At 45.9% G+C, this 27269-nt stretch overlaps 1 protein-coding gene across 1 annotated transcript in view; it reads right to left on the bottom strand.

The window, feature by feature from the left end:
- Positions 1 to 15748: 15748 nt before the first annotated feature.
- Positions 15749 to 27269, bottom strand: part of slc19a1 (solute carrier family 19 member 1) — a 37991-nt gene continuing 26470 nt past the window's right edge. Inside the window, exons 4-6 of the mRNA XM_068036013.1 lie at positions 26598 to 26790; positions 24135 to 24276; positions 15749 to 15960 (exon numbers count right to left, since the gene is read on the bottom strand). Coding sequence (XP_067892114.1) covers positions 15772 to 15960; positions 24135 to 24276; positions 26598 to 26790 — 524 coding nt within the window. The 3' untranslated portion in view covers positions 15749 to 15771. The remainder of the gene's footprint in view (positions 15961 to 24134; positions 24277 to 26597; positions 26791 to 27269) is intronic.

The raw sequence follows: 27269 nt of genomic DNA, 5'->3' as shown, positions 1-27269 counted from the left end.
ACTTCAGTGAGGCTTTTGATAAGGTCCCACATGGGAGATTGGTTAACAGGGTAAGAACCCATGAGATCTAGGGCAATTTGGCAAATTGGATTCAAAATTGGCTTAGTGGCAGGAGGCAGAGGGTGATGGTCGAGGGTTGTTTTTGCAATTGGAAGCCTGTGACCAGTGGTGTACCACAGGGATCAGTGCTGGGACCCTTGCTGTGTAGTGTACATTAATGATTTAAATGCGAATATAGGAAGTATGATCAGTAAGTTCACGGATGACATGAAAATTGGTAAATAGTGAGGAGGAAAGCCTTAGATTACAGGACGATATAGATGGGCTGGTAAGATGGGCAGAGCAGTGGCAAATGCAATTTAATCCTGAGAAGTGTGAGGTGATGCATTTTGGGAGGACTAACAAGGCAAGGGAATATACAATGGAAGGTAGGACCCAAGGAAGTACAGAGGATCTTGGTGTACGTGTCCATAGATCACTGAAGGCAACAGCATAGGTAGATAAGGTGGTTCGGAAGGCATATGGGATACATGCCTTTATTAGCCAAGGCATAGAATATAAGAGCAGGGAGGTTATGATGGAGCTGTATAAAACGCTAGTTAGGCTACAGCTGGAGTACTGTGTACAGTTCTGGTCACCACACTATGGGAAGGATGTGATTGCACTGGAGAGGGTGCAGAGAAGATTCACCAGGATGTTGCCTGGGCTGGAGCATCTCAGCTGTGAAGAGAGACTGGATAGGCTGGGGTTGTTTTCCTTGGAGCAGAGAAGGCTGAGGGGGGACCTGATTGAGGTATACCAAATTATAAGGGGCATAGATAGGGTAGATAGGAAGAAACTTTTTCCCTTAGCGGAGGGATCAATAACCAGGGGGCATAGATTTACGGTAAGGGGCAGGAGGTTTAGAGAGCTTTTGAGGAAAATTTTTTTCACCCAGAGGGTGGTTGGAATCTGGAGCACACTGCCTGAAGGGGTGGTAGGGGCAGGAAACCTCACAACATTTAAGAAGTATTTTGATGAGCACTTGAAACGCCATAGCATACAAGGCTACGGGCCAAGTGCAGGAATATGGGACTAGAATAGGTAGGTGCTTGATGGGTGGAATGGACATGAACCAGCTTCCCAGAGGTGGCAGGTTTCCGATCAAAAACCAGACCAGGCTCCTGTTTCCTTCCTCCTCTTTGAAAATCCAGCCCTGTGTTTTGATGTCACTTGAGCAATAAATATTAGCCAGGGCACCAGCGAGACCTCCCCTGCTATAAGGGGAATTGCCAGTCTGACAACTGAAGTCAGTTTCGCATGGGAGCTTCCAAAGGAAAGCCTTGTTTCGTGCCTAATGGTCTTTCTGGGACATCCAACTCAAAACATCTGCCCCAGAAATGGTTCCCAAGCCAACTGTTTAATGCATTAAATCACACTTGTGTAAAAAAGCCAAAGATTAGCAATACATTCATCGTTTCCTTTCCATCATATTCCTCCGGACACTGCACTCATTTCTAGACCAACATCACTATATTACTGAATGCATCGAAACACACACTGCTGCCTTTCAGTGGTTACTATTTCACAAAAGTGTTACAAAAAAAAAACGATGTGGTAAGTTACTTAGAAGAATTTGCACTTTATACAGCATCTTATCACTGAGTCAGCATTTGGCAAAGGATTATTTCTCAAGTGTAGCCACTGTTTTGCAGACAAAGCCAATTTTCACACAGCAAAGTCGCACACACAGCCATTGAATGAATGCCTGCATCATCTGTTTTTAGTGCTGTTGGTTGAGGGAAGAGTGTTGGCCAGAACCACAGGAGAACTTGATGCGCTTCGTCGAAAGGTTCAGGGTACAAAATGGAGGGAAACAGCAGTCAAGAAGATATCATTGCGGCAGAATTTGACAATTGACCCTACTATCCTAGGTGAGGTCCCACTCCTGGTCGCTATCCAGAGCCCAGTGGTAACTGAATGTGGATACTAGCTGAAGACAGGATAGATTCGGCTATTCAACCCCCATTCCCATATGCATCAATCACCTGCCCACCGTCAAAATCTAGACTGGTACTTGAGGATGAAATTGTACGGCACCAGAGGGAAGTATAGGAATAGGAGGAGGACATTCAGCCCCTCAATCCTGTTCTGCCATTCAATGATCTGTGGCCTAACTCCATCAAAGGCCTGGTCAAAGAGGTAGGTTTAATTTAAGCACCCTGAAGATATGAAGACAGGTTGAAAGGGGGAGTGTTTAAGGTGTAGTGTCCAGATGGTTGCAAGCTCTTCCCTGAGTACTGTCCTCACACAGCAGTAATGGTGCAAGAGAGCGAGGGAGGAAGTGCAGATACAGCTGAAGATGTAGTGTCCCACGTACAGAAATGTAATAGTAACCAGATAATCTGTTTCTCGGCTTGTTAGTTGAGGGATCAATATCAGCCAGGACATCAGGGTGAGTCCCCTGTTCTTTGAATAGTGCCGTGGGATCTTTTACATCCACCTGCGAGGGCAGAAGGGGCCTCGGTTTAATGTCTCATTCAAAAGCCAGCACCTCTGACAGTGCAGCACCCCCTCAGTACCGGCACTGGGAGTACCAGCCTGGATTACGTGCTCAAATACTTGAACCCATAACTTTCAAACTCAGAGCTGAGAGTGTTTCCCACTGAGCCACTGCTGATACCATGTTGAATATCCTATTAGCATCCAAGTCCAGACTCATCCATAAAGAAAGGCCATGTGTTGAAGGAGGGCTGCAGACACACGTAGCACTGACTCACAGGTGGTGAGAACATTGGGCAAATAAAATGTATTGTTTTTCTCGACAGCAGTGCCTGCTCAAACCTCTGAGTGCCTGCAGGTGGCGCTGTGGGCTAGTTCACCAGCTTCATTTCACGACCTCCAGACGTCCCAAATCGCTTTAGAGCCCATGAAGCACTTTTGAAGTGTAGCCACTGTTGCAATGGAGGAAACACAGCAGCCATTTTTCACACAGCAAGATCCCACAAAGGGCAGTGAGATAGTGACCCGAGGGTCTGTTTTAGTGATGTTAGTTGAAGGATAAGTATCAGCCAGGACATTGGGGGGAGAACACTCCTGCTCTTCTTCAATTAGTGCTGCAGGATCTCTTACATCCACCTGTGAGGGCAGACGGGGCCTTAGTTTAACATCTCACCTGAAAGCCAGCACCTCCGACAGTGCAGCACTCCCTCGGTACTGTACTGGGAGTGACAGCCGAAATTTTGTGCACAAGAATCTGGAGTGGGACTGGAGCACACAAAACGTTAATTTGGATTCCACTTGGATTGCCTGTTTCATTGAAAACTGACCACTGCAACTGCTTCAAGGTGCAGTTAAAAGCAAAAAAGACTCAATCAATCTAGCTGATTTGAACTGTCATCAATTGGAATTCAAAACAAGATCAAGACAACAAACCTGTTAACATGGTCAATTCCTCCTACAGAAAAGCACTTTTATCATAAAAATAGCTCCATGGTGCTTCCTAGGGGTATAATCAGACAAGCATGAGATATTAAATGGGCTGTCCAAAAGTTTAGCGAAAGAGGTGGGGGTTTAAGGAGTATCTTAAAGGAGAGAGAGTTAGCAAAGTGGAGAGGTTTAGGAAGGGAATTCTTGATCTTTGGGCTCGGATAGCTGAAGGCACGCTGCAATGGTGTGACCAAGAAAACGGAGAATGCACAAGAGGCCAGAATTAGAGGAGTGGAGAGTTCCGAGGGTTTGCAAGGCTGGGGGAGGTTACGGAGTTAGGGAGGGAGTGAGTGAGGCCATAGAGGGATTTAAACACAGGGATGGGAACGTTTTAATTGGAGGTGTGGCTGGACTGGGAGCCAAGGTGGATCAGCAAACTCAGGGGTGATGGGTGAGCAGGACTTGGTGTAGATTAGGATACAGGTAGCAGAGTTTTGGATGAGCTCAAGTTTATGGAGGGTGTACGGCGGGAGGGTGGACAGGAGTGTGCTGGAATAGTCAGGTCGAGAGATAACAATGTATGGATGTAGGTTTCTGTAGTAAATGAGCTGAAGCAGGGGCAAAGATGTGCACTGTTACTGAGGTGGAAGGAGGCAGTCAAGGTGATGGAGTGGATATGGGGTCAGAAGCTCATCACAGGGTCAACAGGGCCTCAAGGTTGCAAACAGTCCAGTTCAGTGTCAGACAGCTGCCAGGCACAGGGATGGAATCAATGATCAGGGAATGGAGTATTCAAAGACAAGGGGTGGAATTTTTGGTCTCTGCCATGGCGGGTTTGGAGGCAGGGGAAGAGCATAAAATCAGATGGCATGGTGGCGGATATGGGCGGGGGGATCCCCGCCACCAGCCCGTCTCTGCCGAAATTTAGTCCAGGGCGGGAAGGCCTGTGAATGGTCTTCCCTCCCCACTGCCAATTGAGGCCCTTAACTGGGTAATTAACCCCCAATTAAGGGCCTCCTCCTGCCACTGCCACAATTACCCGTGTGGCGGGCAGCCTGCATGGCATGATAAACCGTGCAGGCCGCTTCCTGGCTCCGGGGAAGGGGAATCCCTCATTCAAAGGCGCAGTGCCTGAACAAGCGTCCCGGCGTCAGGAAAGGGGAGTGGGCCCACTGAGGGCCACCAGCCCTGCCCTTGCTGCCGACCCTCCCCCCTCTCCCACGACCCCTACCCCATGAGAACCCTCCCACCCTGACCTACCTTAAGCCTGGTTCCAGCACCACTCCTCGGCAGGGACAGGCACCAACATGTTGCACCACGGACATTTGACAAAATTATTGACTCAGCCATGGACATTGGGGAAATAAATCTGTACATAAAGTGTACAGCCAACCTAATGGCCATCAAAACACAGTCCAATTTAAAACACATTCTCCCTATTTAGTGAGTAACTGGCATTGTTTTTGCTTGCGCAAATAGTCAATGTCTGGCTGCACACAATGTTGAGATGCAGGATAATCCATATAGATTTCCATCTGTCCGGAGTGAACTTGATCTCTTTCTCTCCCCTCTCGCTCTTTCTCTGTTGCTGAGCGCGGGAAAAGCAGTTTCTGAATTTCGGACAGATTTGGGGTTTTCTGGTGGGCTTTTAAAAAAAAATTGGAACCCACTGCAAAACCCTGAATCTGAAGTTCAGAAACCACCGTTCCCACTCCCAGCACCTGTCAGCTTTGAAACTGGGTTGCGTTTTTTTTTTACAGCCGCTCTGGTTGTCAAGGAGCCAATGGGAAATTTCTCATCCCTGAAATTACCAGTCACGGACCGCAAACTCCTTTACCATTGGCGTCCGTGTACGGACACATTGCCGACCCTTGCTCCTCGGTGTCTGATCGCTGCAGCTACAATAGCAGCCACCGTCTCTGCGGGAGTGCTGCAGCTGCTGGCCTCTGATTGGCCGGCGGCTCTGCGATGCCATGACTTCAGGCAACAGGTTTCTAAATCCTACGGAAGGCCCGCTGCTGTCAAGTGCCTGATTGGCGCTAAATTCGACGGGCCTTCAGTACAAGAGGTGACGCGCGGATCTTGGTGTTGGTTTCCCCCCAACATCGAGACCCCCACCGCCAGCACAAAGTTCCACCCAATGGCTTCAATCTTCCCAACATTTGGTTGGAGGAAGTTCCTGGATATTCGATGTAGAACAAGCCATGTGAGAAAGCTGAGGCAGTGGAAGGGTGAAGATAGCTCAAGACAAATATCTGCCTCATAATCCGTTATCAGTGTGATGGGTGTTTGACAATTGCTGCTTCTTTCAGCACCAATGTCACAGTTCCACAGCAAAGAGCAGAAATCAAATACATTACTCATTTACACTGGCTTTTAAAAATTAGTTGTTAAGGGGTGCAGAATGGACCAATTTCTTTCACTCCTTCTGCATTTTACACCCAGCCCGACTATCAAAAGCCCCTATTCTGGCTGCAGCACGACTCAGACAGGACACCGACAGTCCCCTCGCTGGGCTCCAACCCCAAACTGTAACCCCCAAGCGCAGAAGAGCGCTTCCTCCTGAATCATTGCAACCATTATTATTCCCTTCTCAGTCTGTGTGGCCTCTCTCAGTATATGGTGGCCCATTTAGGTGGCCATTTGATGCAGAGAGTCCAAAACATAGGACATGTCCAAGTATCACAGAATCATTAAACACAGGAGGAGATCATTCAGCCCATCGTGCCTGTGCCAGCTCTTTGAAAGAGCTACCCAATTGCTCCCACTCTCCTGCCAATTCCGCATAGCCTTGCAAATTTTCCAATACAAGTATTTATCCAATTCCCTTTTAAAAATTATTATTGAATCTGCTTCCATCACCCTATCAGGCAGCACATTTCAGATCATAACAACTCACTGTGTAAAAGACAAAAAATTCCTCATCTCCCCTTTGGTTCTTTTGTCAATTATCTTAAATCTGTGTTCTCTGGTTACCGACCCTCCTGCCAGTGGAAACAGTTTCTCCCTATCTAGTCTAACAAAACAAACATCACTCTCTATATCCGTCTTTGACCTTCTCTGCTCTAAGGAGAACAATCCCAGTTTCTCCACATAACTGAAGTTCCTCATCTCTGGCATCATTGTAGCAAATCTCTTCTGTACCCTCTCTAAGGACATCTTTCCTAAAGTGTGACACCCAGAACGGGACCCAATTCTCCCGCTGAGTCCTAACTGGTGATTTAAAGAATGTGTGTCAGGTCAGATTCCTTAAAGCCAACAGAGTGTGAGAGAGACCAACAATTCAGGCCTCGACTCCTGGCGCTACACAGCCGCTAAGATTGTTCATGAAAAAGAAACAAAAAAAACCACCAAATTTGTCAAGCTTGCATATCTCTCATTTTATTTTAACAATAAATCAATAATTACAATGCAAAATGTACCATTGCAGTGAATGAAATAAAGAGAGCAAAAAAAGCTTTAAAATCTTCAAACCATTTCAGAATTGTGGATCGACTTAATTAAAAAAAAGGTAATGCATACATAAAATGTAATACTGCAAAAGTGGCCTGCGTTCTTGTTCAATATGAGAGATTTGGGTATCTTCTGTAACACTGTAATCTGCAGACAGCAGGCAAGAGGTTTCACTTCCTCAGGCAGAGCTTTGCTGAACACTTTCAGGTTGACTTTATTGCTGCATCTTTCTCAATGGTCTCATTAACCAGAGCTCACTGCAGCATCATCAATAGTGCGCAGGAAGATTTTAAGGGAGTGTGTTAAGCAGACTGCTCTGTGAGGAAGTAATACTCGCTGTTCTGATATCTGAGAGGGTAATTCTGACTCTGTGTCATAGTGTAAAATGGGTGCTAGAGAATCAGCAGACGGTTTGACATTGCTTCCAATTTGCGTTTCCAGTGAAAGTACTGGGTTGTAACCGACTAAACTCACTCGGGTGTCAGCCGTGGCTCGGTGGGTAGCAGTCTCACCGTTAGGACAGAGGATTCAGTGCCAAATCTAGGCTGACACTGCAATGCAGTAACTGAGAGAGTACTGCACTGTTGGAGGTGTTGTTTTTGAGATAAACCAAAGCCCTGTCTTCTCTCTGATATCCTGTGGTACTATTCAAAGAGCAGGGACATTTTCCTGGCCAATATTTATCCCTGAACTAGCATCACTAAAACAGGCGATCTGGTTATTAACACATTGTGTGGGAGCTTGCTGTGTTTCCTATATTACAACAGCGACTACACTTCAAAAGTACTTCATTGGCTAAATGGCAGTGGGGAGTCCTGAGGTTGGAAAAGGCGCTATTTAAATGCAAGTCCTTCTCTCTTCTCACAAATGCCTGTTTATAAGTAATTTGCAGATAATTTTGGACAGGAAGGGAGGGAGAGGAGGTGGGTGTGTGAGGGGAGGAAAATAGAGAATTCCACGGCATTGGCTACAAATGTAAGTAAACCTCATGACGCCAACAATAGTTGTGTACTCAAAATCTGGCATTGTTTTGTATCGCTACAAGGAGGATAGGGAATAATGACTGCCTCAACACCATTGCAGTCTGATCGGAAATCATCTCAAAAATTCCAGTAAATCCCAAAACATATATTTACAAGGGTTACAGATTTAACTTGATACAAAAGCAAAGAGATTTATTTACACAATACTGTACAAAATAATTGCATTTGTGTTGTATTTTTCTTTATTTCTATGGTATAAAACGGAGTTTTAAAACAGTACACATTTAAACTGTACTATTATCGTGCGAGGATTGATAGGAAGAGACAATCTCAAGATGCTGACTGTCCAATACGGAATCGAAGTACATCATGAAACTGGCCAGGACTGTACATAACAGAAAGGCGATTGTGACACTGACTATGTAATAGAATGACCATTGCACCACCGGAACACAAACCATCTTATAGATTGTTATAAATCACCTTATTGGTATCATTGACTATGTAATGGAACAGCAAGCCAATCACCCACCATCTAAAAGAATAGTCACTGTTCCACTGACCATCTAATAGAATTGTCACTGTTCCACTGACCATCTAATAGAATTGTCACTGTTCCACTGACCATCTAATAGAATTGTCACTGTTCCACTGACCATCTAATAGAAAGATGTTCAGTGGAACAGTGACTATTCTATTAGATGGTCACTGTTCCACTGACCAGCCAATAGAATGGTCACTGTTCCACTGACCATCCAATAGAATGGTCACTGTTCCACTGACCATCCAATAGAATGGTCACTGTTCCACTGGTCATCCAATAGGATGGTCACTGTTCCACTGGTCATCCAATAGGATGGTCACTGTTCCACTGACCATCCAATAGGATGGTCACTGTTCCACTGACCATCCAATAGAATGGTCACTGTTCCACTGACCATCCAATAGAATGGTCACTGTTCCACTGACCATCCAATAGAATGGTCACTGTTCCACTGACCATCTAATTGAATGGGCACTGGAGCACTGACTTTTGCAAGTGATAGAATAATTTCTTAAAGAGGGTGCAGGCAACAGAATGTTTTGGAGACCAGTTCAGCAACTGCACATCACTCTGTCGCACGAGTCACAATTTCATACCATAGCAGTAAAGCTGGCGAAACCAATGCAGGGTTGGAAACTTGCATCCCCCTCCTGTTTCAGCAAAGCATCTCTCTAGCTACATTATTTACTTAACCAATAGACTGACCTCCAAAGTGGAGGAGACACTGTGCAACTTCATGGAATTGAGGCACAGCAACTGATCTGTTCCCGAGTGTTGGAGAATTACATATATTACATAGAATTACATATGATATATAGAATTCACAGCACAGAAACCAGCCAGACAACTGACCTGTGCCAGTGTTAATGCTCCACACCAGCCTCTGCCTACACAACTCCATCTCACCCTGTCCTCCTATTCCTTTCTCTCTCATGTGTTTATCTAGATTCCCCTTAAATGCCTCGATGCTATTCACCTCAAATACTCCCTATGGTAGCGAGTTCCACATTCTCACCACTGTTAGCTGTGCACTAATAGGCTGAGTGTTATTGCAGGTCAGACCCTCAGATTCTGGCAAGTAAGAGGCTGCTCAATTTCTCTCGCCATTCCACTGTAGGCCAGCTAGCATGATTGATATAAGCAGCAATTTAAATAATCTATTTCTACATATAATACTACACTATAATAATTTAGAAAGAAGCACAATGTCAGCTTATATACTGTGATGTCGATAATACTCAATGTTTCTGTACAGTTATATAATCAAACGTGAAGGGAGCGATTGCAGTGAGACCTAAAATGTGCAGATTTTGACAGTATTAAAGCTCCTAATACCTCGGAGTCCGAACGTTATGGGTTCAAGTCCCACTCCTGATGCTGAGAATATAATCTAGGCCGACAGTCCAGTGCAGACCTGAGGGAGTGCTGCACTGTCAGATGACACATTAAACTGAAGCCCTGTCTGCCCTCTCTGGTGGATGTAAAAGATGCCATGGCACTATTTTGTGGAAGAGCAGGGGAGTTCTCCCCAGTGTCCTGGCTAATATTTATCCCTCAACCAACATCATTACAAACAGATTATCCGGTCATTACCTCATTGCTGTTTGCGGGAGCTTGCGGTGTGCCAATTGGCTGCCGTGTTTCCTACATTACAACGGTGAATACTTTTCAAATGCACTTCATTGGCTGTGAAGCATTTTGGGACAGCCTGAGGTCGTGAAAGGCGCTATATGAATGCAAGCTCTCTCACTTTTGAACAGGGGCTATAACAGGGTACCCATTTACCGGATTTACTGGCCATACCATTGTGCTGGTCCATGTACAGACAAGGGGGCTGCCATGGTCAGAAGTTCCTCTGTGTAAAGACAGAGACACATCTGTAAAGTGAGGGGGGGGGGGGGGAGGGGGCTGCTTTAAGACAGAAGCAGCCGATACTCAGCTCATCATTTAAAAAAAAAAACTCTTGTATTTATACAGCACTTTTCCAGACTTCAGGATGGCCAAAAACACTTTGTGGCCAATGAGGTGTTTTTGAAGTGTAGTCACAGTTGTAAAGTAGGAAATGCGACAGCCAATTTGCGCACAGTAAACTCCAACAAACAGCAATGTGATAATGACCAGAAAATCTGCTTTTGCGATGTTGGTTGAGGGATAAATATTGGCCAGGACACTGGGGAGAACTCCCCTGTTCTTCTGTGAAACAGTGCCATGGAATCTTTTCCACCCACTACTAGCTAAGATCTCAACTGTGGCTCAGATAATAGCACTCTCATCTCTGATGCAGATGGTTGAGGATTCAAATCCCACTCTAGAAAAGCGTTCCAGGTTAATCCTCCACTGCAATACTGAGAGAGTGCTGCACTCTCAGAGCTACTGACTTTTGGATGAGATGTTAAACTGAGGCTCCGTCTCCCCTCTCAGGTGGATGTAAAAAAAAATCCCATGATACCTTTTTGATGAAGAACATGGGAGTTCTGTCCGGGGTCCTGGCCAATATTTATCCCTCAACCATGACGTAAAAAAATTATCTGGTCGATATCACAACTGCTGGGAGCTTGCCGTGCACAAATTGACTTCTGAGTATCCCACTTTGAGATGTCCAGTGGTTGTGAAAAGCGCTGTAAAAAATGCAAGTTCTTTCTTTATCCACCTGAGGGGACAGGCAGGGCCTCATTTTAACATCTCATCCAAAAGACATTGCAACACTCTCTCAGGTACAACAATCTAGATTATGTGCTAAAGTCTCTGGAGTGGGACGACAACCAACAACCTTCTGACTCGGTAATGCTCAAGTGCTCCACACTGAGCCACGGCTGACATTTAACACTGGCTTGAGAGCTACATGCAATTCCAATTCCAACATCCAAGGATTGAGTTCTCCCAGGCTAATGGGATCCGCTGCCACATATGGAAGTGGGAGAGGCAGAAGACAAGAAATTCTGGGCAACAACCTAAAGCAAAGCAGATGTTCGCTGGAACCACCTCTTGGCACCAAGGGGCCTTGCTGTTTATAACACGTGCCTGTGGCATAAATAGAACACATGTTAGAAGGCGGTGGTTTGGAAAGTGATGTGCATCCTGAGTGGTGATGCCATTGGCCTCAAACGCCCACGAGGGAACCTCAGACCTCAGCAGGACACAGCCCAATAACCCACTAACTCCTACACACCAACCTCGATCCAAAATAAAAAACCCCAACACCGCTCCATTCTGTGTAACCATTACAAAAACAGACCCGAGGTTTCCTGCCGCACTCCTCAGCTTTAAGTAAAAAAAAATCAGTTGGTGACATTGTTTTTTTTTAAATTGCAAGTCCCGCCCAGCATAATTTCACAAATAATCATGGGTTGTGGAATATATGAAGCCTGTAACTCATAGGAATGGGGGAGTGGGGTGCGGGGGCAGGCTTTGAGTCTGTTTCCCCATTCAGTTAGATCGTGGCTAACCTGTATCTTAACTCTGTCAAACTGTCTCAGTTCCCTAACCCTTTAATGCCCCATACACAACCAAAATCTATCAATCTCAGTTTTGAAATGTTCAATTGACCCCCAGCTTCAACAGCGTTCTGTGGGAAACAGCTCCATTTTTCCACTACCCTTTGTGTGAAGTGCTTCCTGACATCACCCCTAACAGCCTGGCTCTAATTATAAGGTTAATGCCCTCTTGTTCTGGACTCCCCCACCAGAGGAAAGAGTTAAAAATTAGAGCTAGACAGAATTAGTGACTAACTTATATTTATGGCTCCTAGATTTGGACTCCCCCGCAAGTGGAAATATCTTTTGTCTGTCCGCCTCATCAAATCCCTTCATAACTTTCAAAGAACTCTCTCAGCTTTCTCTTTTCTAGTGAAAAGAGCCCCAGCCTGTTCAGTCTTTCCTGATGGTGATATCCTCTCAGTTCTGGTACCATCCTTGTAAACCTGCTTTGCGCAGTCTCCAGTGCCTCTGCATCTTTTTGGTAACATGGGGACCAGAATTGTGCACGGCACTCTAATCTGATGGTGCAGTGTGGAGGTAGTGCACTATCATGCCATTATTAGAAAGGAGACCAGCTCTCTAAATGTTAAATCTAGTCATTAAATGTTAGCTGAAAGCAATGCCTTGCTAAACCAGCAGCCTGTTAACTAAAACCTGGAAACTGTACATATATTTAATTCAAATATATATTATGTTTATATGTATATATTCTAAATAAGCATTGAAAATAATCTCTCAGACCTGCAATCTTTAGATTAGGACCTTGGGAAGACACCATTAACTCTTTGTATGCAGCAGGAATTGCACAACCAAAAATATAAATTTGAAGATAGAGTCATTTCGCTGGTTCAGTGGCAGATTGAGCAAAGGAAGGTTACTCAGTGGGGCTGAACCTTTACTTCAAAACACGCAGTGAGTGTAGGGTTGCCAACCCTTCAGGACTGTCCTGGGATTAAAGATTAATCTAAGCGAGCAAACCCAGGAGAAAAATAATAGGGACAATAAAAAACAAGTGTGTTTTTCTTTCAATGTCTTTGAACATTTCAGTTATAGAGTTGGGGGTGGGCTCTTTGATTGGTTGGAGGCGGGAAGTCAAGCGATGAAAACTCCAGGAATAACCCAAGCAGAGTCGGTAACCCTAAATGAGGCTATGATTCAACTGCAGGCCTCATCAAAGCCTCGGACTAGATTAAAATGCTGCCCTTGTGGCATGGCTTCAGAATGCGACTGTCCCGGCCCAACAAATAACCAGGACATTCTTCTGCTGACCAATTATCACTCTCGGCAGGTGCCAGGGTGTGCGTTGGCAACCCGCTTGCTTCTAATGCCCAACTAGGCCTAGACTACCAATCAATCTTAGTGTGCTGGGTACTAAATCGGTTAAGTGGCAATAGTTATAGTACAAGTTTAACATGAAGTACATGAAACACCCACAATTGCAAAAAGTATTACAAAATAAGAGTGTTTGTGATGGGTTATTACAGAGAATGCTGTCATCAGCTTGGCAGATCTATAATTCAACCCTCTCCTTGGTAAAGTGCGAGTGAGAAACAGGGCCTCATAATCAAGTTTAAATAATTCCTTCTAAATCAGCTCTTGGGAAAACTCCGCACCTGGCAACCGACCTGCATCTATGAGACTGTATTTGGATAAATTGTCATCAGTAAACTGTAGGGTTGCTAACTCTCCAGGATTGCCTTGGAGTCGCCAGGAATAGAAGATTAATCCCTAAGACACTGCTGCGAGCAACCAGAAAGAAACATCATATGACATTGGGAAAAAAATATAAAATTTTAAAAATGCTTTAACTGATTTCTTTGAACACTTTTGATAGTTGTTGGAATGGGGGAAGAAAAGGCAATTCGACTGGGTAGGGCAGCTGGAGGTGGGAGGTCAAGTGGTGAAGCCTCCAGGAATACGTCCAACCACAGCTGGCTACCATATATCCTGGAGCCATGTCTCTCTGAGTGACAGCATTCAGAGCTTTTTAACTATTAGCTGCACCCAGTGGGCCCCGAGACTCAGCCATCCTGCTAGAAGGCAGCTGTCCTTGTATGATTGTGGACTGTATGACTGCGCGCGAACCACTGTCTACTGCAAAGCTTAGCATAGATCAACCTGATCACAGGAGCTTAAGGAAGATGTTCCGGAGCAGCTCTAAATCCACATGCAATCCAGTTTTAGTTTTCAAACAAATATAACCCCTTGTGATGCTCCTCACTCTTTAAAATAAATCGTATTTCTGCCCCACTCTCCTGCAATGTCATTCCACAAATTCCCTCAACGTTAACAGTCCTGAGTTTGTCCCCTACTTTACAATGAGGGCTTGCTGACTGGTGTGTCAGAGTTTCACGGAGACGAGGTATTGAACACTTAAATGTGTTGAAGGAGCTCCAGCAAATATTTAATTTTAAAATGGAGACATGATATCAAGGTGCTATCGGCACAAAATGTCGCGAACCAGTCCTCATGATACTCGAAAATAGAACTATCCGTTAAATATGTGTTGGAAAAAATCTTTTAACACTACTGCTGTCAATCGATCATGCATAAACAATATGAGCAAGCTACAGTAAATCAATCTGATCTTCACTCTATCAGTCATGCAAATGGAGCTAGTTAATGGGTACACATTAATAGAGTTGTTCCATTTTCTAGATGATCTGCTTTTCCATCTCCTCTCTCTCCATAATAATTATGGCAGGAAGAGGGGTTTGGAAAAGTGGTCCAACGTCATATTTACCGGGGCAAAGCAACTCTGAATCCTTTGATGACGGTTCCGTGCACCACAACGTACGTCATCGTGGATAAGGCACTTCTGTGTCCTTTAGTCGTAGTGAGGAACAGTGAGTGCATTAAACCGGTGCTGGACAGTCAGTGTCAAGGTGAGCCTCTGTCCGGAGGACAAACTTAACCATATGTACATGTTCAGTCAATGGCAATCAAGTCAACAGACAGAGGGTCCAACATTGAGAGGGTGTGCTGGTGATAATGGGAGTTAAACACAAGGATTAACTGTCTTTTTGCAAGTTAAAGTGCATAAATTTGAAACGATTGACATTATAGTATTTCATAGTAAAGTGTAAAACCTACGTCTCTCCCCTAATTCCCACATCTTCAATTTGGCAGCAAAAGCGCACAAGGGTTAATCGCAATCCAATGCCACATATTCCCTCCCTCATCCCAATCTCCGCTGTCATAGAATATCTCTCGACTTTTGTACTGTCAGTTAGTGACAAATGTGGGCCTCAATGGGCAGCTAGCTGGTTTTGGCAAGTTCTCAGCAAAAGGGGCACTTCTCACAACACAAAACCTGCCGAAGCTGGTCACGCTGGGGGCAAGGACAGATGTTGGAAGAGCCGTGTGCCATTTATTTGGTCACCATGATGTCACGCAAACCAGTCACATGTCCTCCAGGCATCAGTTCAAAGGCTAGGACTGGCTCCATATGGGAAGGCCAGGCTCAGCTTTCAGCTTCGTTCCGGAGTCCACCTAAAACCCGCGTTGCCGAGGAGGGGAGCAGGCCCAGCGGCTAATACTCGTCCTGTTTTGCAAAGTGTTCTGTCGCTAAAGAAGAAATGTCTGACTTTGTGGATCTGCATACTCTACCTTGGCAATCAGCCGTACAACTATGCCACTCACGTTTACACAGACACGCTGCCTTGGGATCTTTCTGTGCACTTCAAAAGCGACTGGCAATGATCGGTGTTCAGTGAGAAGGTCCAGTGGCCAATCTGCAGCCTAATCACAAACAATCGTTTGCACACTCTTCCTTTTTGAAATAAAATATCCGAAATGTTTACTCTCTCGCTCCTGCTCTATTGTTACTTTAAGGCACGAGAGAGAGAGACACCTTCCCCTCCCCCCACCCCGCCTAATCCCTCCCCTGCCGATGTCCATCACTGTTTCATGCCTTTGAGCAGGCCGCGTGCGTGTGACCGTCGGTCCTGTCCGGCTCCGTCACTGAGCTGCTGGTCTGTTCCTCCTCCTGTGGGCCGCGGGCCTTTTTTTCCTGGTGGTACATGGCAAAAATGTACAGGCCCCTCCCCAGATATGTGGCAGCCAGCAGGGAGAAGTAGCCAATGTAGAAGTAGAACTGCATTTGGGGTGGTTGGTTGAGGGTAGGGGGGGGGGGGGGGGAAAACGGGGTAAAAGAGAAAAAGAGTTAGCTACCAACTAAAAACGGCAAGACAAGTGGAAGTCAACTAGAAACTAGTGGCTAAGATTAAAGGAACCAACAGGCCTACAGTAGGTTACAAACAGGCCTACTGTTTAACAATGGAAAATCAGACAGAATCACACCAAAAACCATGATCGAAATTCCCAGAACATTGTGTAATTAATAACAGTAATCCAGCAGCTCCAATCATTTCCATTTGGGTCCCCTCATCCAACTTTGGAAAAGGCGGGTTGGAAACGCAATGGCAAACCTGAATCCCCAGGGAGGTTGGTCATTTCTGCTAACCCCACCCCCCCTCCCGCCCCACTACATAATACAGCATACCACACAGACCGGGAATTGTGGGATACAAAATCTGGAGTTCCGGGGCAGGTGCTCACCAATCGGCCACATCAGCCAGGGCTCAGTGGGTGGAATTCCCGCTTCCAGAGTCAGAAAGTTGTGGGATTCAAACCCCACCCCAGACACATAACCTGAGGGAGTGCTGCACTGTCAGAGGTGCCATCTTTCGGATGAGATATTAAGACTGAGGCCCCATCTGCCCACTCAGGTGAACGTAAAAGATCCCACGGCACTACTTTGAAGAAGAGCGGGGGAGATTTGCCCGGTGTCCTGGGCAATATTTATCCCTCAATCAACATCACAAAAACAGATTATCTAGTCATTACCACGTTGCTGTTTGTGGGAGCTTGCTGTGCGCGGATTGGCTGCTGCATTTCCTACATTACAACAGTGACTACACTTCAAGGAGTACTTCATTGGCTGTAAAGTGCTTTGGGACAGCTTAAGGGCGTGAGAGGCGCTACATAAATGCAGGTCTTATAAATCAGCCTCCTGCGATAATGCGGGGAATAGCAAAGTTCCACTGGGAATGACAACTTCCATGGAGTCAACAGTGGCGAGTGCTGGAAAAGGCTGCCATGATCGCTAAGTATCAATCACACCCAGTGCTACCCTGCACACTGCCAAGCAGGCTCTCTATTCAACTCAATAATTAATTTAAAAAACACATATATATTAAATAAAAACTGTTCTTGCACGGCGTGGCTTGTTGCAAGAGCAAAATCCACAAAATAAGGCCTGCTTTAACAGCTGCCATTAATACGCTGTTTATCAATAAACCTTATTCAAAGCAGATGATTGGCTGGAAAACGCGGAGACCTGGAATTCAGCATTTGGCAGATTATTCTAACACTGTGGGTTTGGCTTTCTTTGAAACACCATTCCTGCTCCATGAAGAGATTTAAATGTGGTTGTTATAATGAATATCAGAATTATGTAATGTCCTGTGTGTTGAAGACCACACTAAACCACGAGTACCTGGGACTAATTCAGCTTCCTGTCAGCTTTAAGTGTACATACAAATGTGGCTATTATAACGAGTAGGTTGCTCAGTTTCCTGTGTTGTCAAGAAAACAATATTTAAAAATAACGTGATTTTTCTCTACAATTTAATTCGACCCGTCAACTTCACCTACATAGTTCCCTTAACTAGAGCCTTCATTAGCCCTTAGTTTTGGATAAACTTTATTGATAAGCAGTGTATTAATGGCCACTGTGGTGGTTCAGGTCAAAGCTGGCTATGTATTTCTCTCCACCTCACTTTCCTCCCGTCTGCTGCTTATTCTAGCTGAGGTACAAAAAACAAAAGGACAGGCATGCTGGACTTTTCTGTCTGTGAGCTACACATTTACAAGCAGTTATCACTGCACTCAGTAGCTGCCATGAGGAGGCCATTCAGTCCCTTCAAATTAGATCATGGCTGATCTGCATCTTAACACCATCTATGTGCCTTAGCTCCACATCTCTGAAAACTCTTCCCTGACAAAAATCTATCAATCTCAGTTTTGAAATTTTCAATTGACCCTCCAGCCCGAACAGCTTTTTGCTGGAAGAGAGTTCCAGATTTCCACTACCTTTTATGTGAGCAAGTGCTTCCTGACATCACCCCTGAACGGCCTGCCTATAACTTTAAGGTTTTGTCCTCTTGTCCTTGACACCCCCACCAGAGGAAATAGTTTTTCCCTATCTAGGAAAGCTAATAGAATGTTATTGTTAATGTTATTGTTATTGTTAATGTTATTGAGGGAAATTGAATACAAAAGTAGGGAGGTTATGCTTCAGCTATACAGGGCATTGGTGAGACCACATCTGGAGTACTGTGTCTCTTTATTTAAGGAAGGATGTAAAAGCATTGGAGGCAGTACAGAGAAGGTTTACGAGTCTAATACCTGGCATGGCGGGCTGACTTACAAGGAAAGATTGGACAGGCTAGGCTTGTATCCGCTGGAATTTAGAAGAGTAAGAGGTGACTAAATTGAAACAAATAAGATCCTGAGGGGTCTTGACAGGGTGGATGTGGAAAGGATGTTTCCCCTTACGAGAGAATCTAGTACTAGGGGTCACTGTTTAAAAATAAGGGGTCACCCATTTAAGACCGAGATGAGGAGAATTTTTTTTCTCTGAGGGTCGTGAGTCTTTGGAATTCTCTTCCTCAAAAGGCGGTGGAAGCAGAGTCTTTGAATATTTTTAAGACAGAGGTAAATAGATTCTTGATAAGCAAGGGGGTGAAAGATTATCGGGGGTAGGTGGAAATGTGGAATAATCAGTTCAGCCATGAACTTATGGAATGGCGGAGCAGGCTCAAAGGGCCGAGTGGCCTACTCCTGTTCCTAATTCATATGTTCGTACCCAATCAACTCCTTTAATCATCTTAAATTCAAGGGAATACATTCCGTAAACTACTTTGAATTGCACTCAACATTGCCACATTTTAGTGATCTTGCTTGAAGTTTAAATATTAGCCAGGGGATCTTCCACAGAGCAAAAAGGGCCACCTGCTGAGAGCACAGTTCCACTGCACCCTTTGTCAGGAAAGAGTTTCGAAAAAGAGGACGAATATTAAAAAGGAGAAAATAAAGGAATGTTTTCCATGAAGTGTTTAAGATGAAGGATAAATGGTTGGATTAAAAGATCTCAATCCTGATTGGCTTCTTGAAAAGCTTGGATACAATAAAGCCAATGGTATTAAACATGGATGAAGAGCAGGGACACGAGGTGTAGATAAGTCAGCAGCGAGGGTAGGTACACAAACTTCCTGGTCTGATGGCAACTTTATTGTTAAAAGCCTGAAAACTGACATCAATTTGCAAGGATCAATTTTCAGAAATAAAATGGCCACACCTCCTTGTTGCTCTGAATAGAACAAATTCAATCAGCTCCTTAACGGCTGACTAGATCACTGGGGACCAGCTCCAAGGCAACTGGGGCGATGGGAGCAAATCTGAACTTGTCTTTGTTCAGATTCAGGTTGTCTTGTAGGTGTATATGGCAGAGTGAATATACATACTAGGGACTGTATTTTATGCAGGAGGCGGGGCTCCCGATGCTGGGCCGAAAAGATGGGGGGGATCCCCGCTTCTGCAGTTCTTTGTCTCCCCGGAGCGATCCTCCGGCCTTTTGGGGTCAAAGTTTTAGGAGGCGGGATCCCCGACCCTTTAAACACTGAATAGTGATGAGATACTAGGGATGAGATACCGCCCCCAAGAGCTGCCGGCCAATCACAGGGCCGGCAGCTCAGCAGCGCTACTGGGAGCAGTGGCCACTGTCGGTACAGCAGAGGCCTCAGACCCAGGCCCACCACTGGAACCTGAGAAGAGGTAGGTGAGGTGGGGTTGCTGGGGCCAGTCCAGAAAGCCCCAGTGAGGGGGGGGGGGGGGGAAGGAGGGATAGGGTGTGGTGGTCGTTCGTTCCAGGGGAGGAACGTCTTGGGATATACAGTAGTTCCTGGTGTAGGTCCTTCCTTGGGCCATAAATCAAACCATGAAGGTGGGCCCCTCCACCACAAGCCCACAGGGAGGGCATCTCATTACCAAGGCATCCTCCCTGCATGGCAGAGGCCCCACCCACCGCTGGCAAGATCCAGTAGCTGTGGGAAGAGGCCCTTATTTGGGCATTGATGGGCCACTTATGGGGCCTCAATTGGCCTCTGCGCTAAAGAGAGATATTGACTGCATTGAAGGGATATTTGTAACGATTCTGGTAAAAACAGATGACCAACTTTCAGCTGCAGAATTATAGTTCAGGCGAACAAATTAAGTATTTGTTTGTTTTATTATTCATCATGGGGATGGCAGTCCACATTAGCACTTTCTGTGGTACTCGTATTTATCCATGTGATTAACTGTACAAGGATCCAAACCCAAGCTGGATGAATCTTGGTATTGACAACCACATGTATCAACATAGGACCATGGAAAATCTCCAAGTCAATTCATTGCAGAATAAATCTGCTGGGGTAATGGTGGGGGGGAGGAGCTACTACTGAATCTCAGCTAATTTTCTTGTCCTTGCCCGGTCACACCATGACCTCTGTGTCTAATCGCCATCCAGTGGATGAGTTTGGAGGCTGGCTTAGGACGGAATTGAGCTTGCTCTACATGGGCAAGTAGCTTGCTAACTCTTGCAGACTTCCCCACAAGACCCCCCTGAAAACCCACCTCTTCAGTCACCCAACCCCTTCCTCACCCCAATCTCTTTTGTTGGGTTGGTGTCAATGTATTTTTTGCCTCCTGCCACCCCACCCCTTCATCCCTGGTACCATTCTAGTAAATCTCCTCTCTACTCTCTCTGAGACCTTCACACCCTTCCTAAAGTGCGGTGCCCAGAATTGGACACAATACTCCAGCTGAGGCCTAACCATGATTTATAAAGGTTTATGGTGAGTATCTCTCTCTCCCCCAACATCTATTCCCTCCCAGCCCAGTGTATTATAGAGGGGAGCTCGACAGACTTTTAATCTTACACCTACCTGGTCGTTCACATGCAGCCCCAGGCCATGTTTGTCAACAATGATCTGGGTGATGATGATCTTTAAGATGGTGGCCAGAAATGTGTTGCTATCAAACTCCAGGCGCAGAGTTCCTTGAGACATTAACGGAGTTTGTATAGAAGCAAGGTGATGGCTTGGCCATGAAGAATGGCCACTTTTTAGGCCAAGGATTGTTAGGGCTGCCGGTAACTACAGGATCATGGGAAAGAGTCTGCACCTTCGAGAGGGAAGAACATCGGGATATTAAAAAGGTGCAGTTGGAGGTAGTCGCAATAAGGGCACGTATCTCTCAAACTTGACCTTCACACTCAGCAAAACCGCCAGAACTTGAACGAGAGTCTGTGAGGTAATTCAAGAGTCTTCTCATGGCCTAATGCCTGGCTCAGCCAGTAATGTTTCATCCTGGGTCTTATTCAGTCTCAGTTGCTGATCACCAGATTTCTTCAAACCTTCCTCGACAACTATGATGATGAAGAGTGGTTGTTCCACAGCCCCACCAGCCAGAGAGTGCCTGGGCCTCTCACTCTTTCTCTCGCTAAAAACAGGAAATGAAAGCTGGAAGCCACCCAGTAAAACAGCACATGACCAAATGATCCTTGTGGCTGGCTTTGGCTCAGCTGCTCCCTTCTCCCACTGCAAAGGGCAGCAAAATGTTTATTTACGTTTTACTCAAATCTCTTCCCCTCCCATCTCACTGCCAAAACCTCAGAGCCTGTCAAAGAGCAGACCCAAAGCAAAAAACAAAACTTATATTTTTATATATAAATAGAGAGAGAGAGAGAGAGAGAGAGCGCACTCTATGACCTCTTTACAGCCAATGAGGTGTAGTCACTGTTGTAATGTAGGAAATGGGACAGCTAATATGTACAGATATGTTCTGTACACAACAAGCAGCACAAGTCCAACCCGGCCAATTACTGCCCCATCAGTCTACTCTCAATCATCAGTAAAAAGTGATGGAAGGTGTCATCAACAGTGCCATCAAGCAGCACTTGCTTAGCAATAACCTGCTCAGTGACGCTCAGTTTGGGTTCCGCCAGGGCCACTCAGCTCCTGATCTCATTACAGCCTTGGTTCAAACATGGACAAAAGAGCTGAACTCGAGGTGAGGTGAGAGTGATTGCCCTGGACATCAAGGCAGTATTTGACAGAGTATGGCATCAAGGAGCCCTAGCAAAACTGGAGTCAATGGGAATCAGGGGGAAAACTCTCCCCTGGTTGGAGTCATACCTAGCGCAAAGGAAGATGGTTGTGGTTGTTGGAGGTCAATCATCTCAGCTCCAGGACATCACTGCAGGAGTTCCTCAGGGTAGTGTCCTAGGCCCAACCATCTTCAGCTTCTTCAATAATGACCTTCCTTCAATCATAAAGTCAGAAGTGGGGATGTTTTCTGATGATTGCACAATGTTCAGCACCATTCGTGACTCCTCAGATACTTAAGCAGTGCATGTAGAAATGCAGCAAGACCCGGACAATATCCAGTTTGGGCTGATATGTGGCAAGTAACATTCGCGCCACACAAGTGCCAGGCAATGACCATCTCCAACAAGAGAGAATCTAAGCATCTCCCCTTGATGTTCAATGGCATTACCATCACTGAATCCCCCACTATCAACATCCTGGGGGTTACCATTGACCAGAAATGGAATTAGAGTAGCCATATAAACACCATGGCTACAAGAGCAGGTCAGAGGCTCAGAATCCTGCGGCGAGTAACTCACCTCCTGACTCCCCAAAGCCTGTCCACCATCTACAAGGCACAAGTCAGGAGTGTGATGGAATACTCTCCACTTGCCTGGATGGGTGCAGCTCCAACAACACTCAAGAAGCTCGATACCATCCAGGACAAAACAGCCCACTTGATTGGCACCCCATCTACAAACATTCACTCCCTCCACCACCAACGCACAGTGGCAGCACTGTGTACCATTTACAAGATGTACTGTAGCAGCGCACCAAGGCTCCTTAGACAGCAACTTCCAAACCCGCGACCTCTACCAACTAGAAGGACAAGGGCAGCAAATGCATGGGAACATCACCACCTGCAAGTTCCCCTCCAAGGCACAAACCATCCTGACTTGGAACTAATATCGCAGTTCCTTCACTGTCGCTGGGTCAAAATCCAGGAACTCCCTTCCTAACAGCACTGTGGGTATACCTACCCCCAAATGGACTGCAGCGGTTCAAGAAGGCAGCTCACCACCACCTTCTCAAGGGCAATTAGGGATGGGCAATAAATGCTGGCCTAGCCAGCCTAGATCAGTGATCATAATGCCATTGATGCCCACATCCCATGAATGAATAAAAAAAAAACAATGTAATAAATACCAGATAATTTATTTTTAGTGATGTTGATTGAGAGATAAATATTGGCCCCAGGATGCCAGGGAGAACTTCCCTGCTCTTCAAATTAGTGCCGTGGGATCTTTTACATCCACCAGTGAGGGGAGACTAGGCCTCAGTTTAATGTTTCATTTGAAAGAGCAGCAATTGCAGTGTGCAGCAGTCAGCATGGACACTGCTCTGGGATAGGAGATGGCACAGTTGCATGGACTGACCAACTCCATAACCCAGTACACAGCACAGGAGGCCTTTGTCGAATCATACAGCATGGTAGAAGGCCATTTGGCCCATTGTGCCTGTACTGGCTCCTTGAAGGAGCTATCTAATTAGTCTCACTCCCCTGTTCTTTCCCCATGACCCTACGAATGTTTTCCCCTTCAAGTATTGATCCAATTCCCTTTCAAAAGTTATTATTGAATCTGCTTCCGCCACCTTTTCAGGCAGTGTGTTCCAGATCAGAATATTTCACTGCATAAAAAAAAAACACCTCATCTCCCCTTTGGTTCTTTTGCCAATTATCTTAAATCTGTGTTCTCTGGTTACCCACCTGCCAGTGGAAACAGTTTTTCTATATTTACTCTATTAAAACCCCTTCATCATTTTGAACACCACTTTTAAATTTCCCCTTAACCTTCACTGCTGCAAGGAGAACAATCCTAGATCCTGTAGTCTCTTCACATAACTAAAGTGCCTTCATCCCTGGTACCATTCTAGTAAATCTCCTCTCTACTCTCTCTGAGACCTTCATACCCTTCCTAAAATGCGGTGCCCAGAACTGGACACAATACTCCAGCTGAGGCCTAACCATGATTTATAAAGGTTTATGGTGAGTATCTCTCTCTCCCCCAACATCTATTCCCTCCTGGCCCAGTGTATTATAGAGGGGAGCTCGACAGACCTTTAATTTTACACCTACCTGGTTGTTCACATGCAGTCCCAGGCCGCGTTTGTCAGCAATGATCAGGGTGATGATGGTCTTTAAAATGGTGGCCAAAAATGTGTTGATACCAAAGACCAGGGCACAGAGTTCCTTCGTCAATGATGTAGCAATCTGAAAACTAATGACAGTGGACGCCCAGTCAGGACAATTGACTCACAACAACTGGAGAGTGAGAGAGACACACAGAGAGGGAGGGAAGTCAATGAAGAATTATTTTTGAAATTTCGTCACTATTGTAATGTTGGAAATGCAGCAGTCCATTTGTGTACAGCAAGATCCCACTGACGGCTACATGATAATGACCAGGAAATGTGCTGTTGTGATATTGATTGATGGATAAATATTGGCCAGCACACAGGGGCCGAACTCCCCTGCTCTTCTACAAAATAGTGCTCTGGAACCAGTCGCCACATGACCAGCACCGCTAGACAAACCGATGACTGCATTGCTGTTTGTGGGATCTTGCTGTGTGCAAATTGGTTGCCATATTTCCTACATCACAGTGACTACACTTCAAAAAAATAGTTCATTGACTGTAAAGCACTTTGGAAAATCCCGAGGTTGGGAGAGGCTCTTTGGAAACGCACGTTTTTCTTTTGGGTGCTGTTTCCACCTACATTTATAGTTTTTGAACTAATAGCAAACACACGGATGAAATATTCTCTTCAGGATACCCAGCAGCAGTAGCTGCAACACAAGCCTTTCTGTAATTTAAATGGGGTTTAGTTAGGTGCAGGAGCAGCCACTGTATTTCTCTCGAGTGTCTGGCTGTTGGAGGAAATCTTTCTTAAAACTCTTCTTGTACATTTGCCTGGGCCCCAAGCCAAAGACACTCACAGAACTGACTAATCGGCATAAAGCTACCGCTTGTTGGCCCTCAAACCCTGGCAATGGTGGCGGGGGGGGGGGGGCAGGGAAGAAGAGAGAGAGGCACAGACATCCAGGGCAGGATGTTCCCCTACGGGTTGGGAACCCACCCACCATCAGGGGCACATGGGGGTTCAAACCCTAGACTGTGTGCGGAACAGTCACCTGGCAGTGCTTTACACCACATTGGCCACTAATTGGCCAGACAGTGGGCTTGTTGTCCAATTAAGGATGACAGGCGGGCTATCAAAGTTGGCGGTTGGGGGTAGGCAATAGGAGGCCCTCCAGCACTGAAGCAGCAACAGGCTACCTTTTCAGGTGAGAAAGGGAGGGCACCTCAAGATAGAGGCTCCTCGTTCCCAACTTTTTAAACTTTAAAATAAAAAATGGACTCAGCTGCTGGGTCACCATCACTGTGGGGGCTCGGCAGCCCCTCCAAAGGCGGCCTGTGGTTGCAGCTGAAGCCAAGCAAGCAGGGAGGGCCTCAAAGCCTGCCTGGAGCCCTGGCCCACACAGTCTCCTGCCAGGAGGCCGCCTCCAGGCAACTGGCCTAGTCCCCGACACATCGGGGTGAGGGGGCGCCAGGAGGCCGATGGGAGATTCCAGTCAGTCTTTGACAATAGACCTTAATAGGCCTTTAAGGACCATTAATTGGCTACTTGCCACATGCGGGTGGGTATCCCCGCTGTCCTCCCCAGACCCCCTCTGGGAAAACAGCCCCGTGGCTGGATTTCTGCAGCCGCCAACCTCTGTGCTCACTCCCATCAGGGGTTAAAAATCCATCCCCTTGTGTTGCTTACCCACGTGACTCTTCAATTGAATAAGGACCCCATCCCCGCCCCAATCCCCCCCTTTCAATCGAATATGAGTGCATGTGTATTCCAGAGGATTATCAATCTCACATCAACAAGTCTCTCTTGTAACGAGGCGAATGCCCTGGGCTTTAGAAAAAAAATGGAACACAGCCAATAATTCACGAGAGGAAGCTACTGGTTCAGTGGCTCAATAAACTGCTGTATAAAATCATGAGGGGTTTTGATAGAGTAAATAAGGAGAAACTGGTTTTGACAGGAGGGTTGGTTACAAGAGGACACAGATTTAAAACAACTGGCCAAAGAAGCAGAGGGGAGATGAGGAGAATATTTTTTTAAAAAGGAACACCGTGAGTTGCTATGATCTGGAAGGCACTGGAAGCAGATTCAATAGTAACTTTCAAAAGGGAATTGGATAAATGCTTGGAAAGGAGAAATGTGTGGGGCTGTGAGTAACAAGCAGAGGAGGGGAACTGTTTGAAAAGAGCCAGCACAAGCATGCTGGGCCAAATGGCCTCCTTCTGTGCAGTACGATTCTATATTTTTCCCCATCTAGTCCCAGTTCAAGGCATGCCCTCTGCTGCATCCCCTCCTTAGAACTGTTCATTCCCCACAGCAATGCAACATTTTTCCCTTTCCAGTATTTATCCAGTATCCGGATGAGAGTTGTTGAATCTGCTTCCAACACCCAGCCAGGCAGTGCATTGCAGGGGGTGGGGGGGTGGGGGGGGGGGGGGGGAGAAAACAAGTTAATACTCACATCGCTATGGGAACCAGGAGTTGGTGGCTGCTCCGAAACAGGACAAAGCCCACGTAGCAGACCCAGATATTGGTGGTAGTGTTCATGAGGAACAGAAGTCCGGCCTGCAACGCCGTAATGATGAAAATTACCAGCTCTGCCCAAAGCGACCAGCGCAGATTGACATGCCCCGCTGAGAAAGATGCGATGGCACCTGCCAATGAGATGAAGGAGGCCAATTGAAAACTTGAGGGACCACGGGACTGTACGAAGATTGGGCAGCAGTACCGGGATGGGGGCAGGGTTGCGGAACCTGAGTGACACTTGCATAGAAAGATTGGCTTTCAGTTTCCAAGCTTTGGCTCTTTCCTTTGGATTAAAAAAAAAAGGCTGAGGGGAGATCAAATACATGTCTTTAAAATAATGAAGGGGTTTGATAGGGTAAATGTAGAGAAGATCTTTCCATTAGTGCAGGAGACCAAAAGTAGAGGCTATAAATATAAGATAGTCATCATGGATTGAGCAGGGGCAATGGGACTGGCTGGATTGCTCTACGGAGAGTTGGCGTGGGCTTGATGGGCCGAATGGCCTTCTTCTGTGCCGTAAATGACTCTGACTAATAAATCCAATAAAAGGATCCAGGAGAAACTTCTTTATCTTGAAACTGATGAGAATGTATAATGTGCTACCACA

This window comes from Heterodontus francisci, chromosome 7, assembly GCF_036365525.1.
Source record: "Heterodontus francisci isolate sHetFra1 chromosome 7, sHetFra1.hap1, whole genome shotgun sequence".
NCBI classification, from domain to species: Eukaryota; Metazoa; Chordata; class Chondrichthyes; order Heterodontiformes; family Heterodontidae; genus Heterodontus; species Heterodontus francisci.
This window is presented reverse-complemented; position numbering and strand designations above follow the sequence as displayed.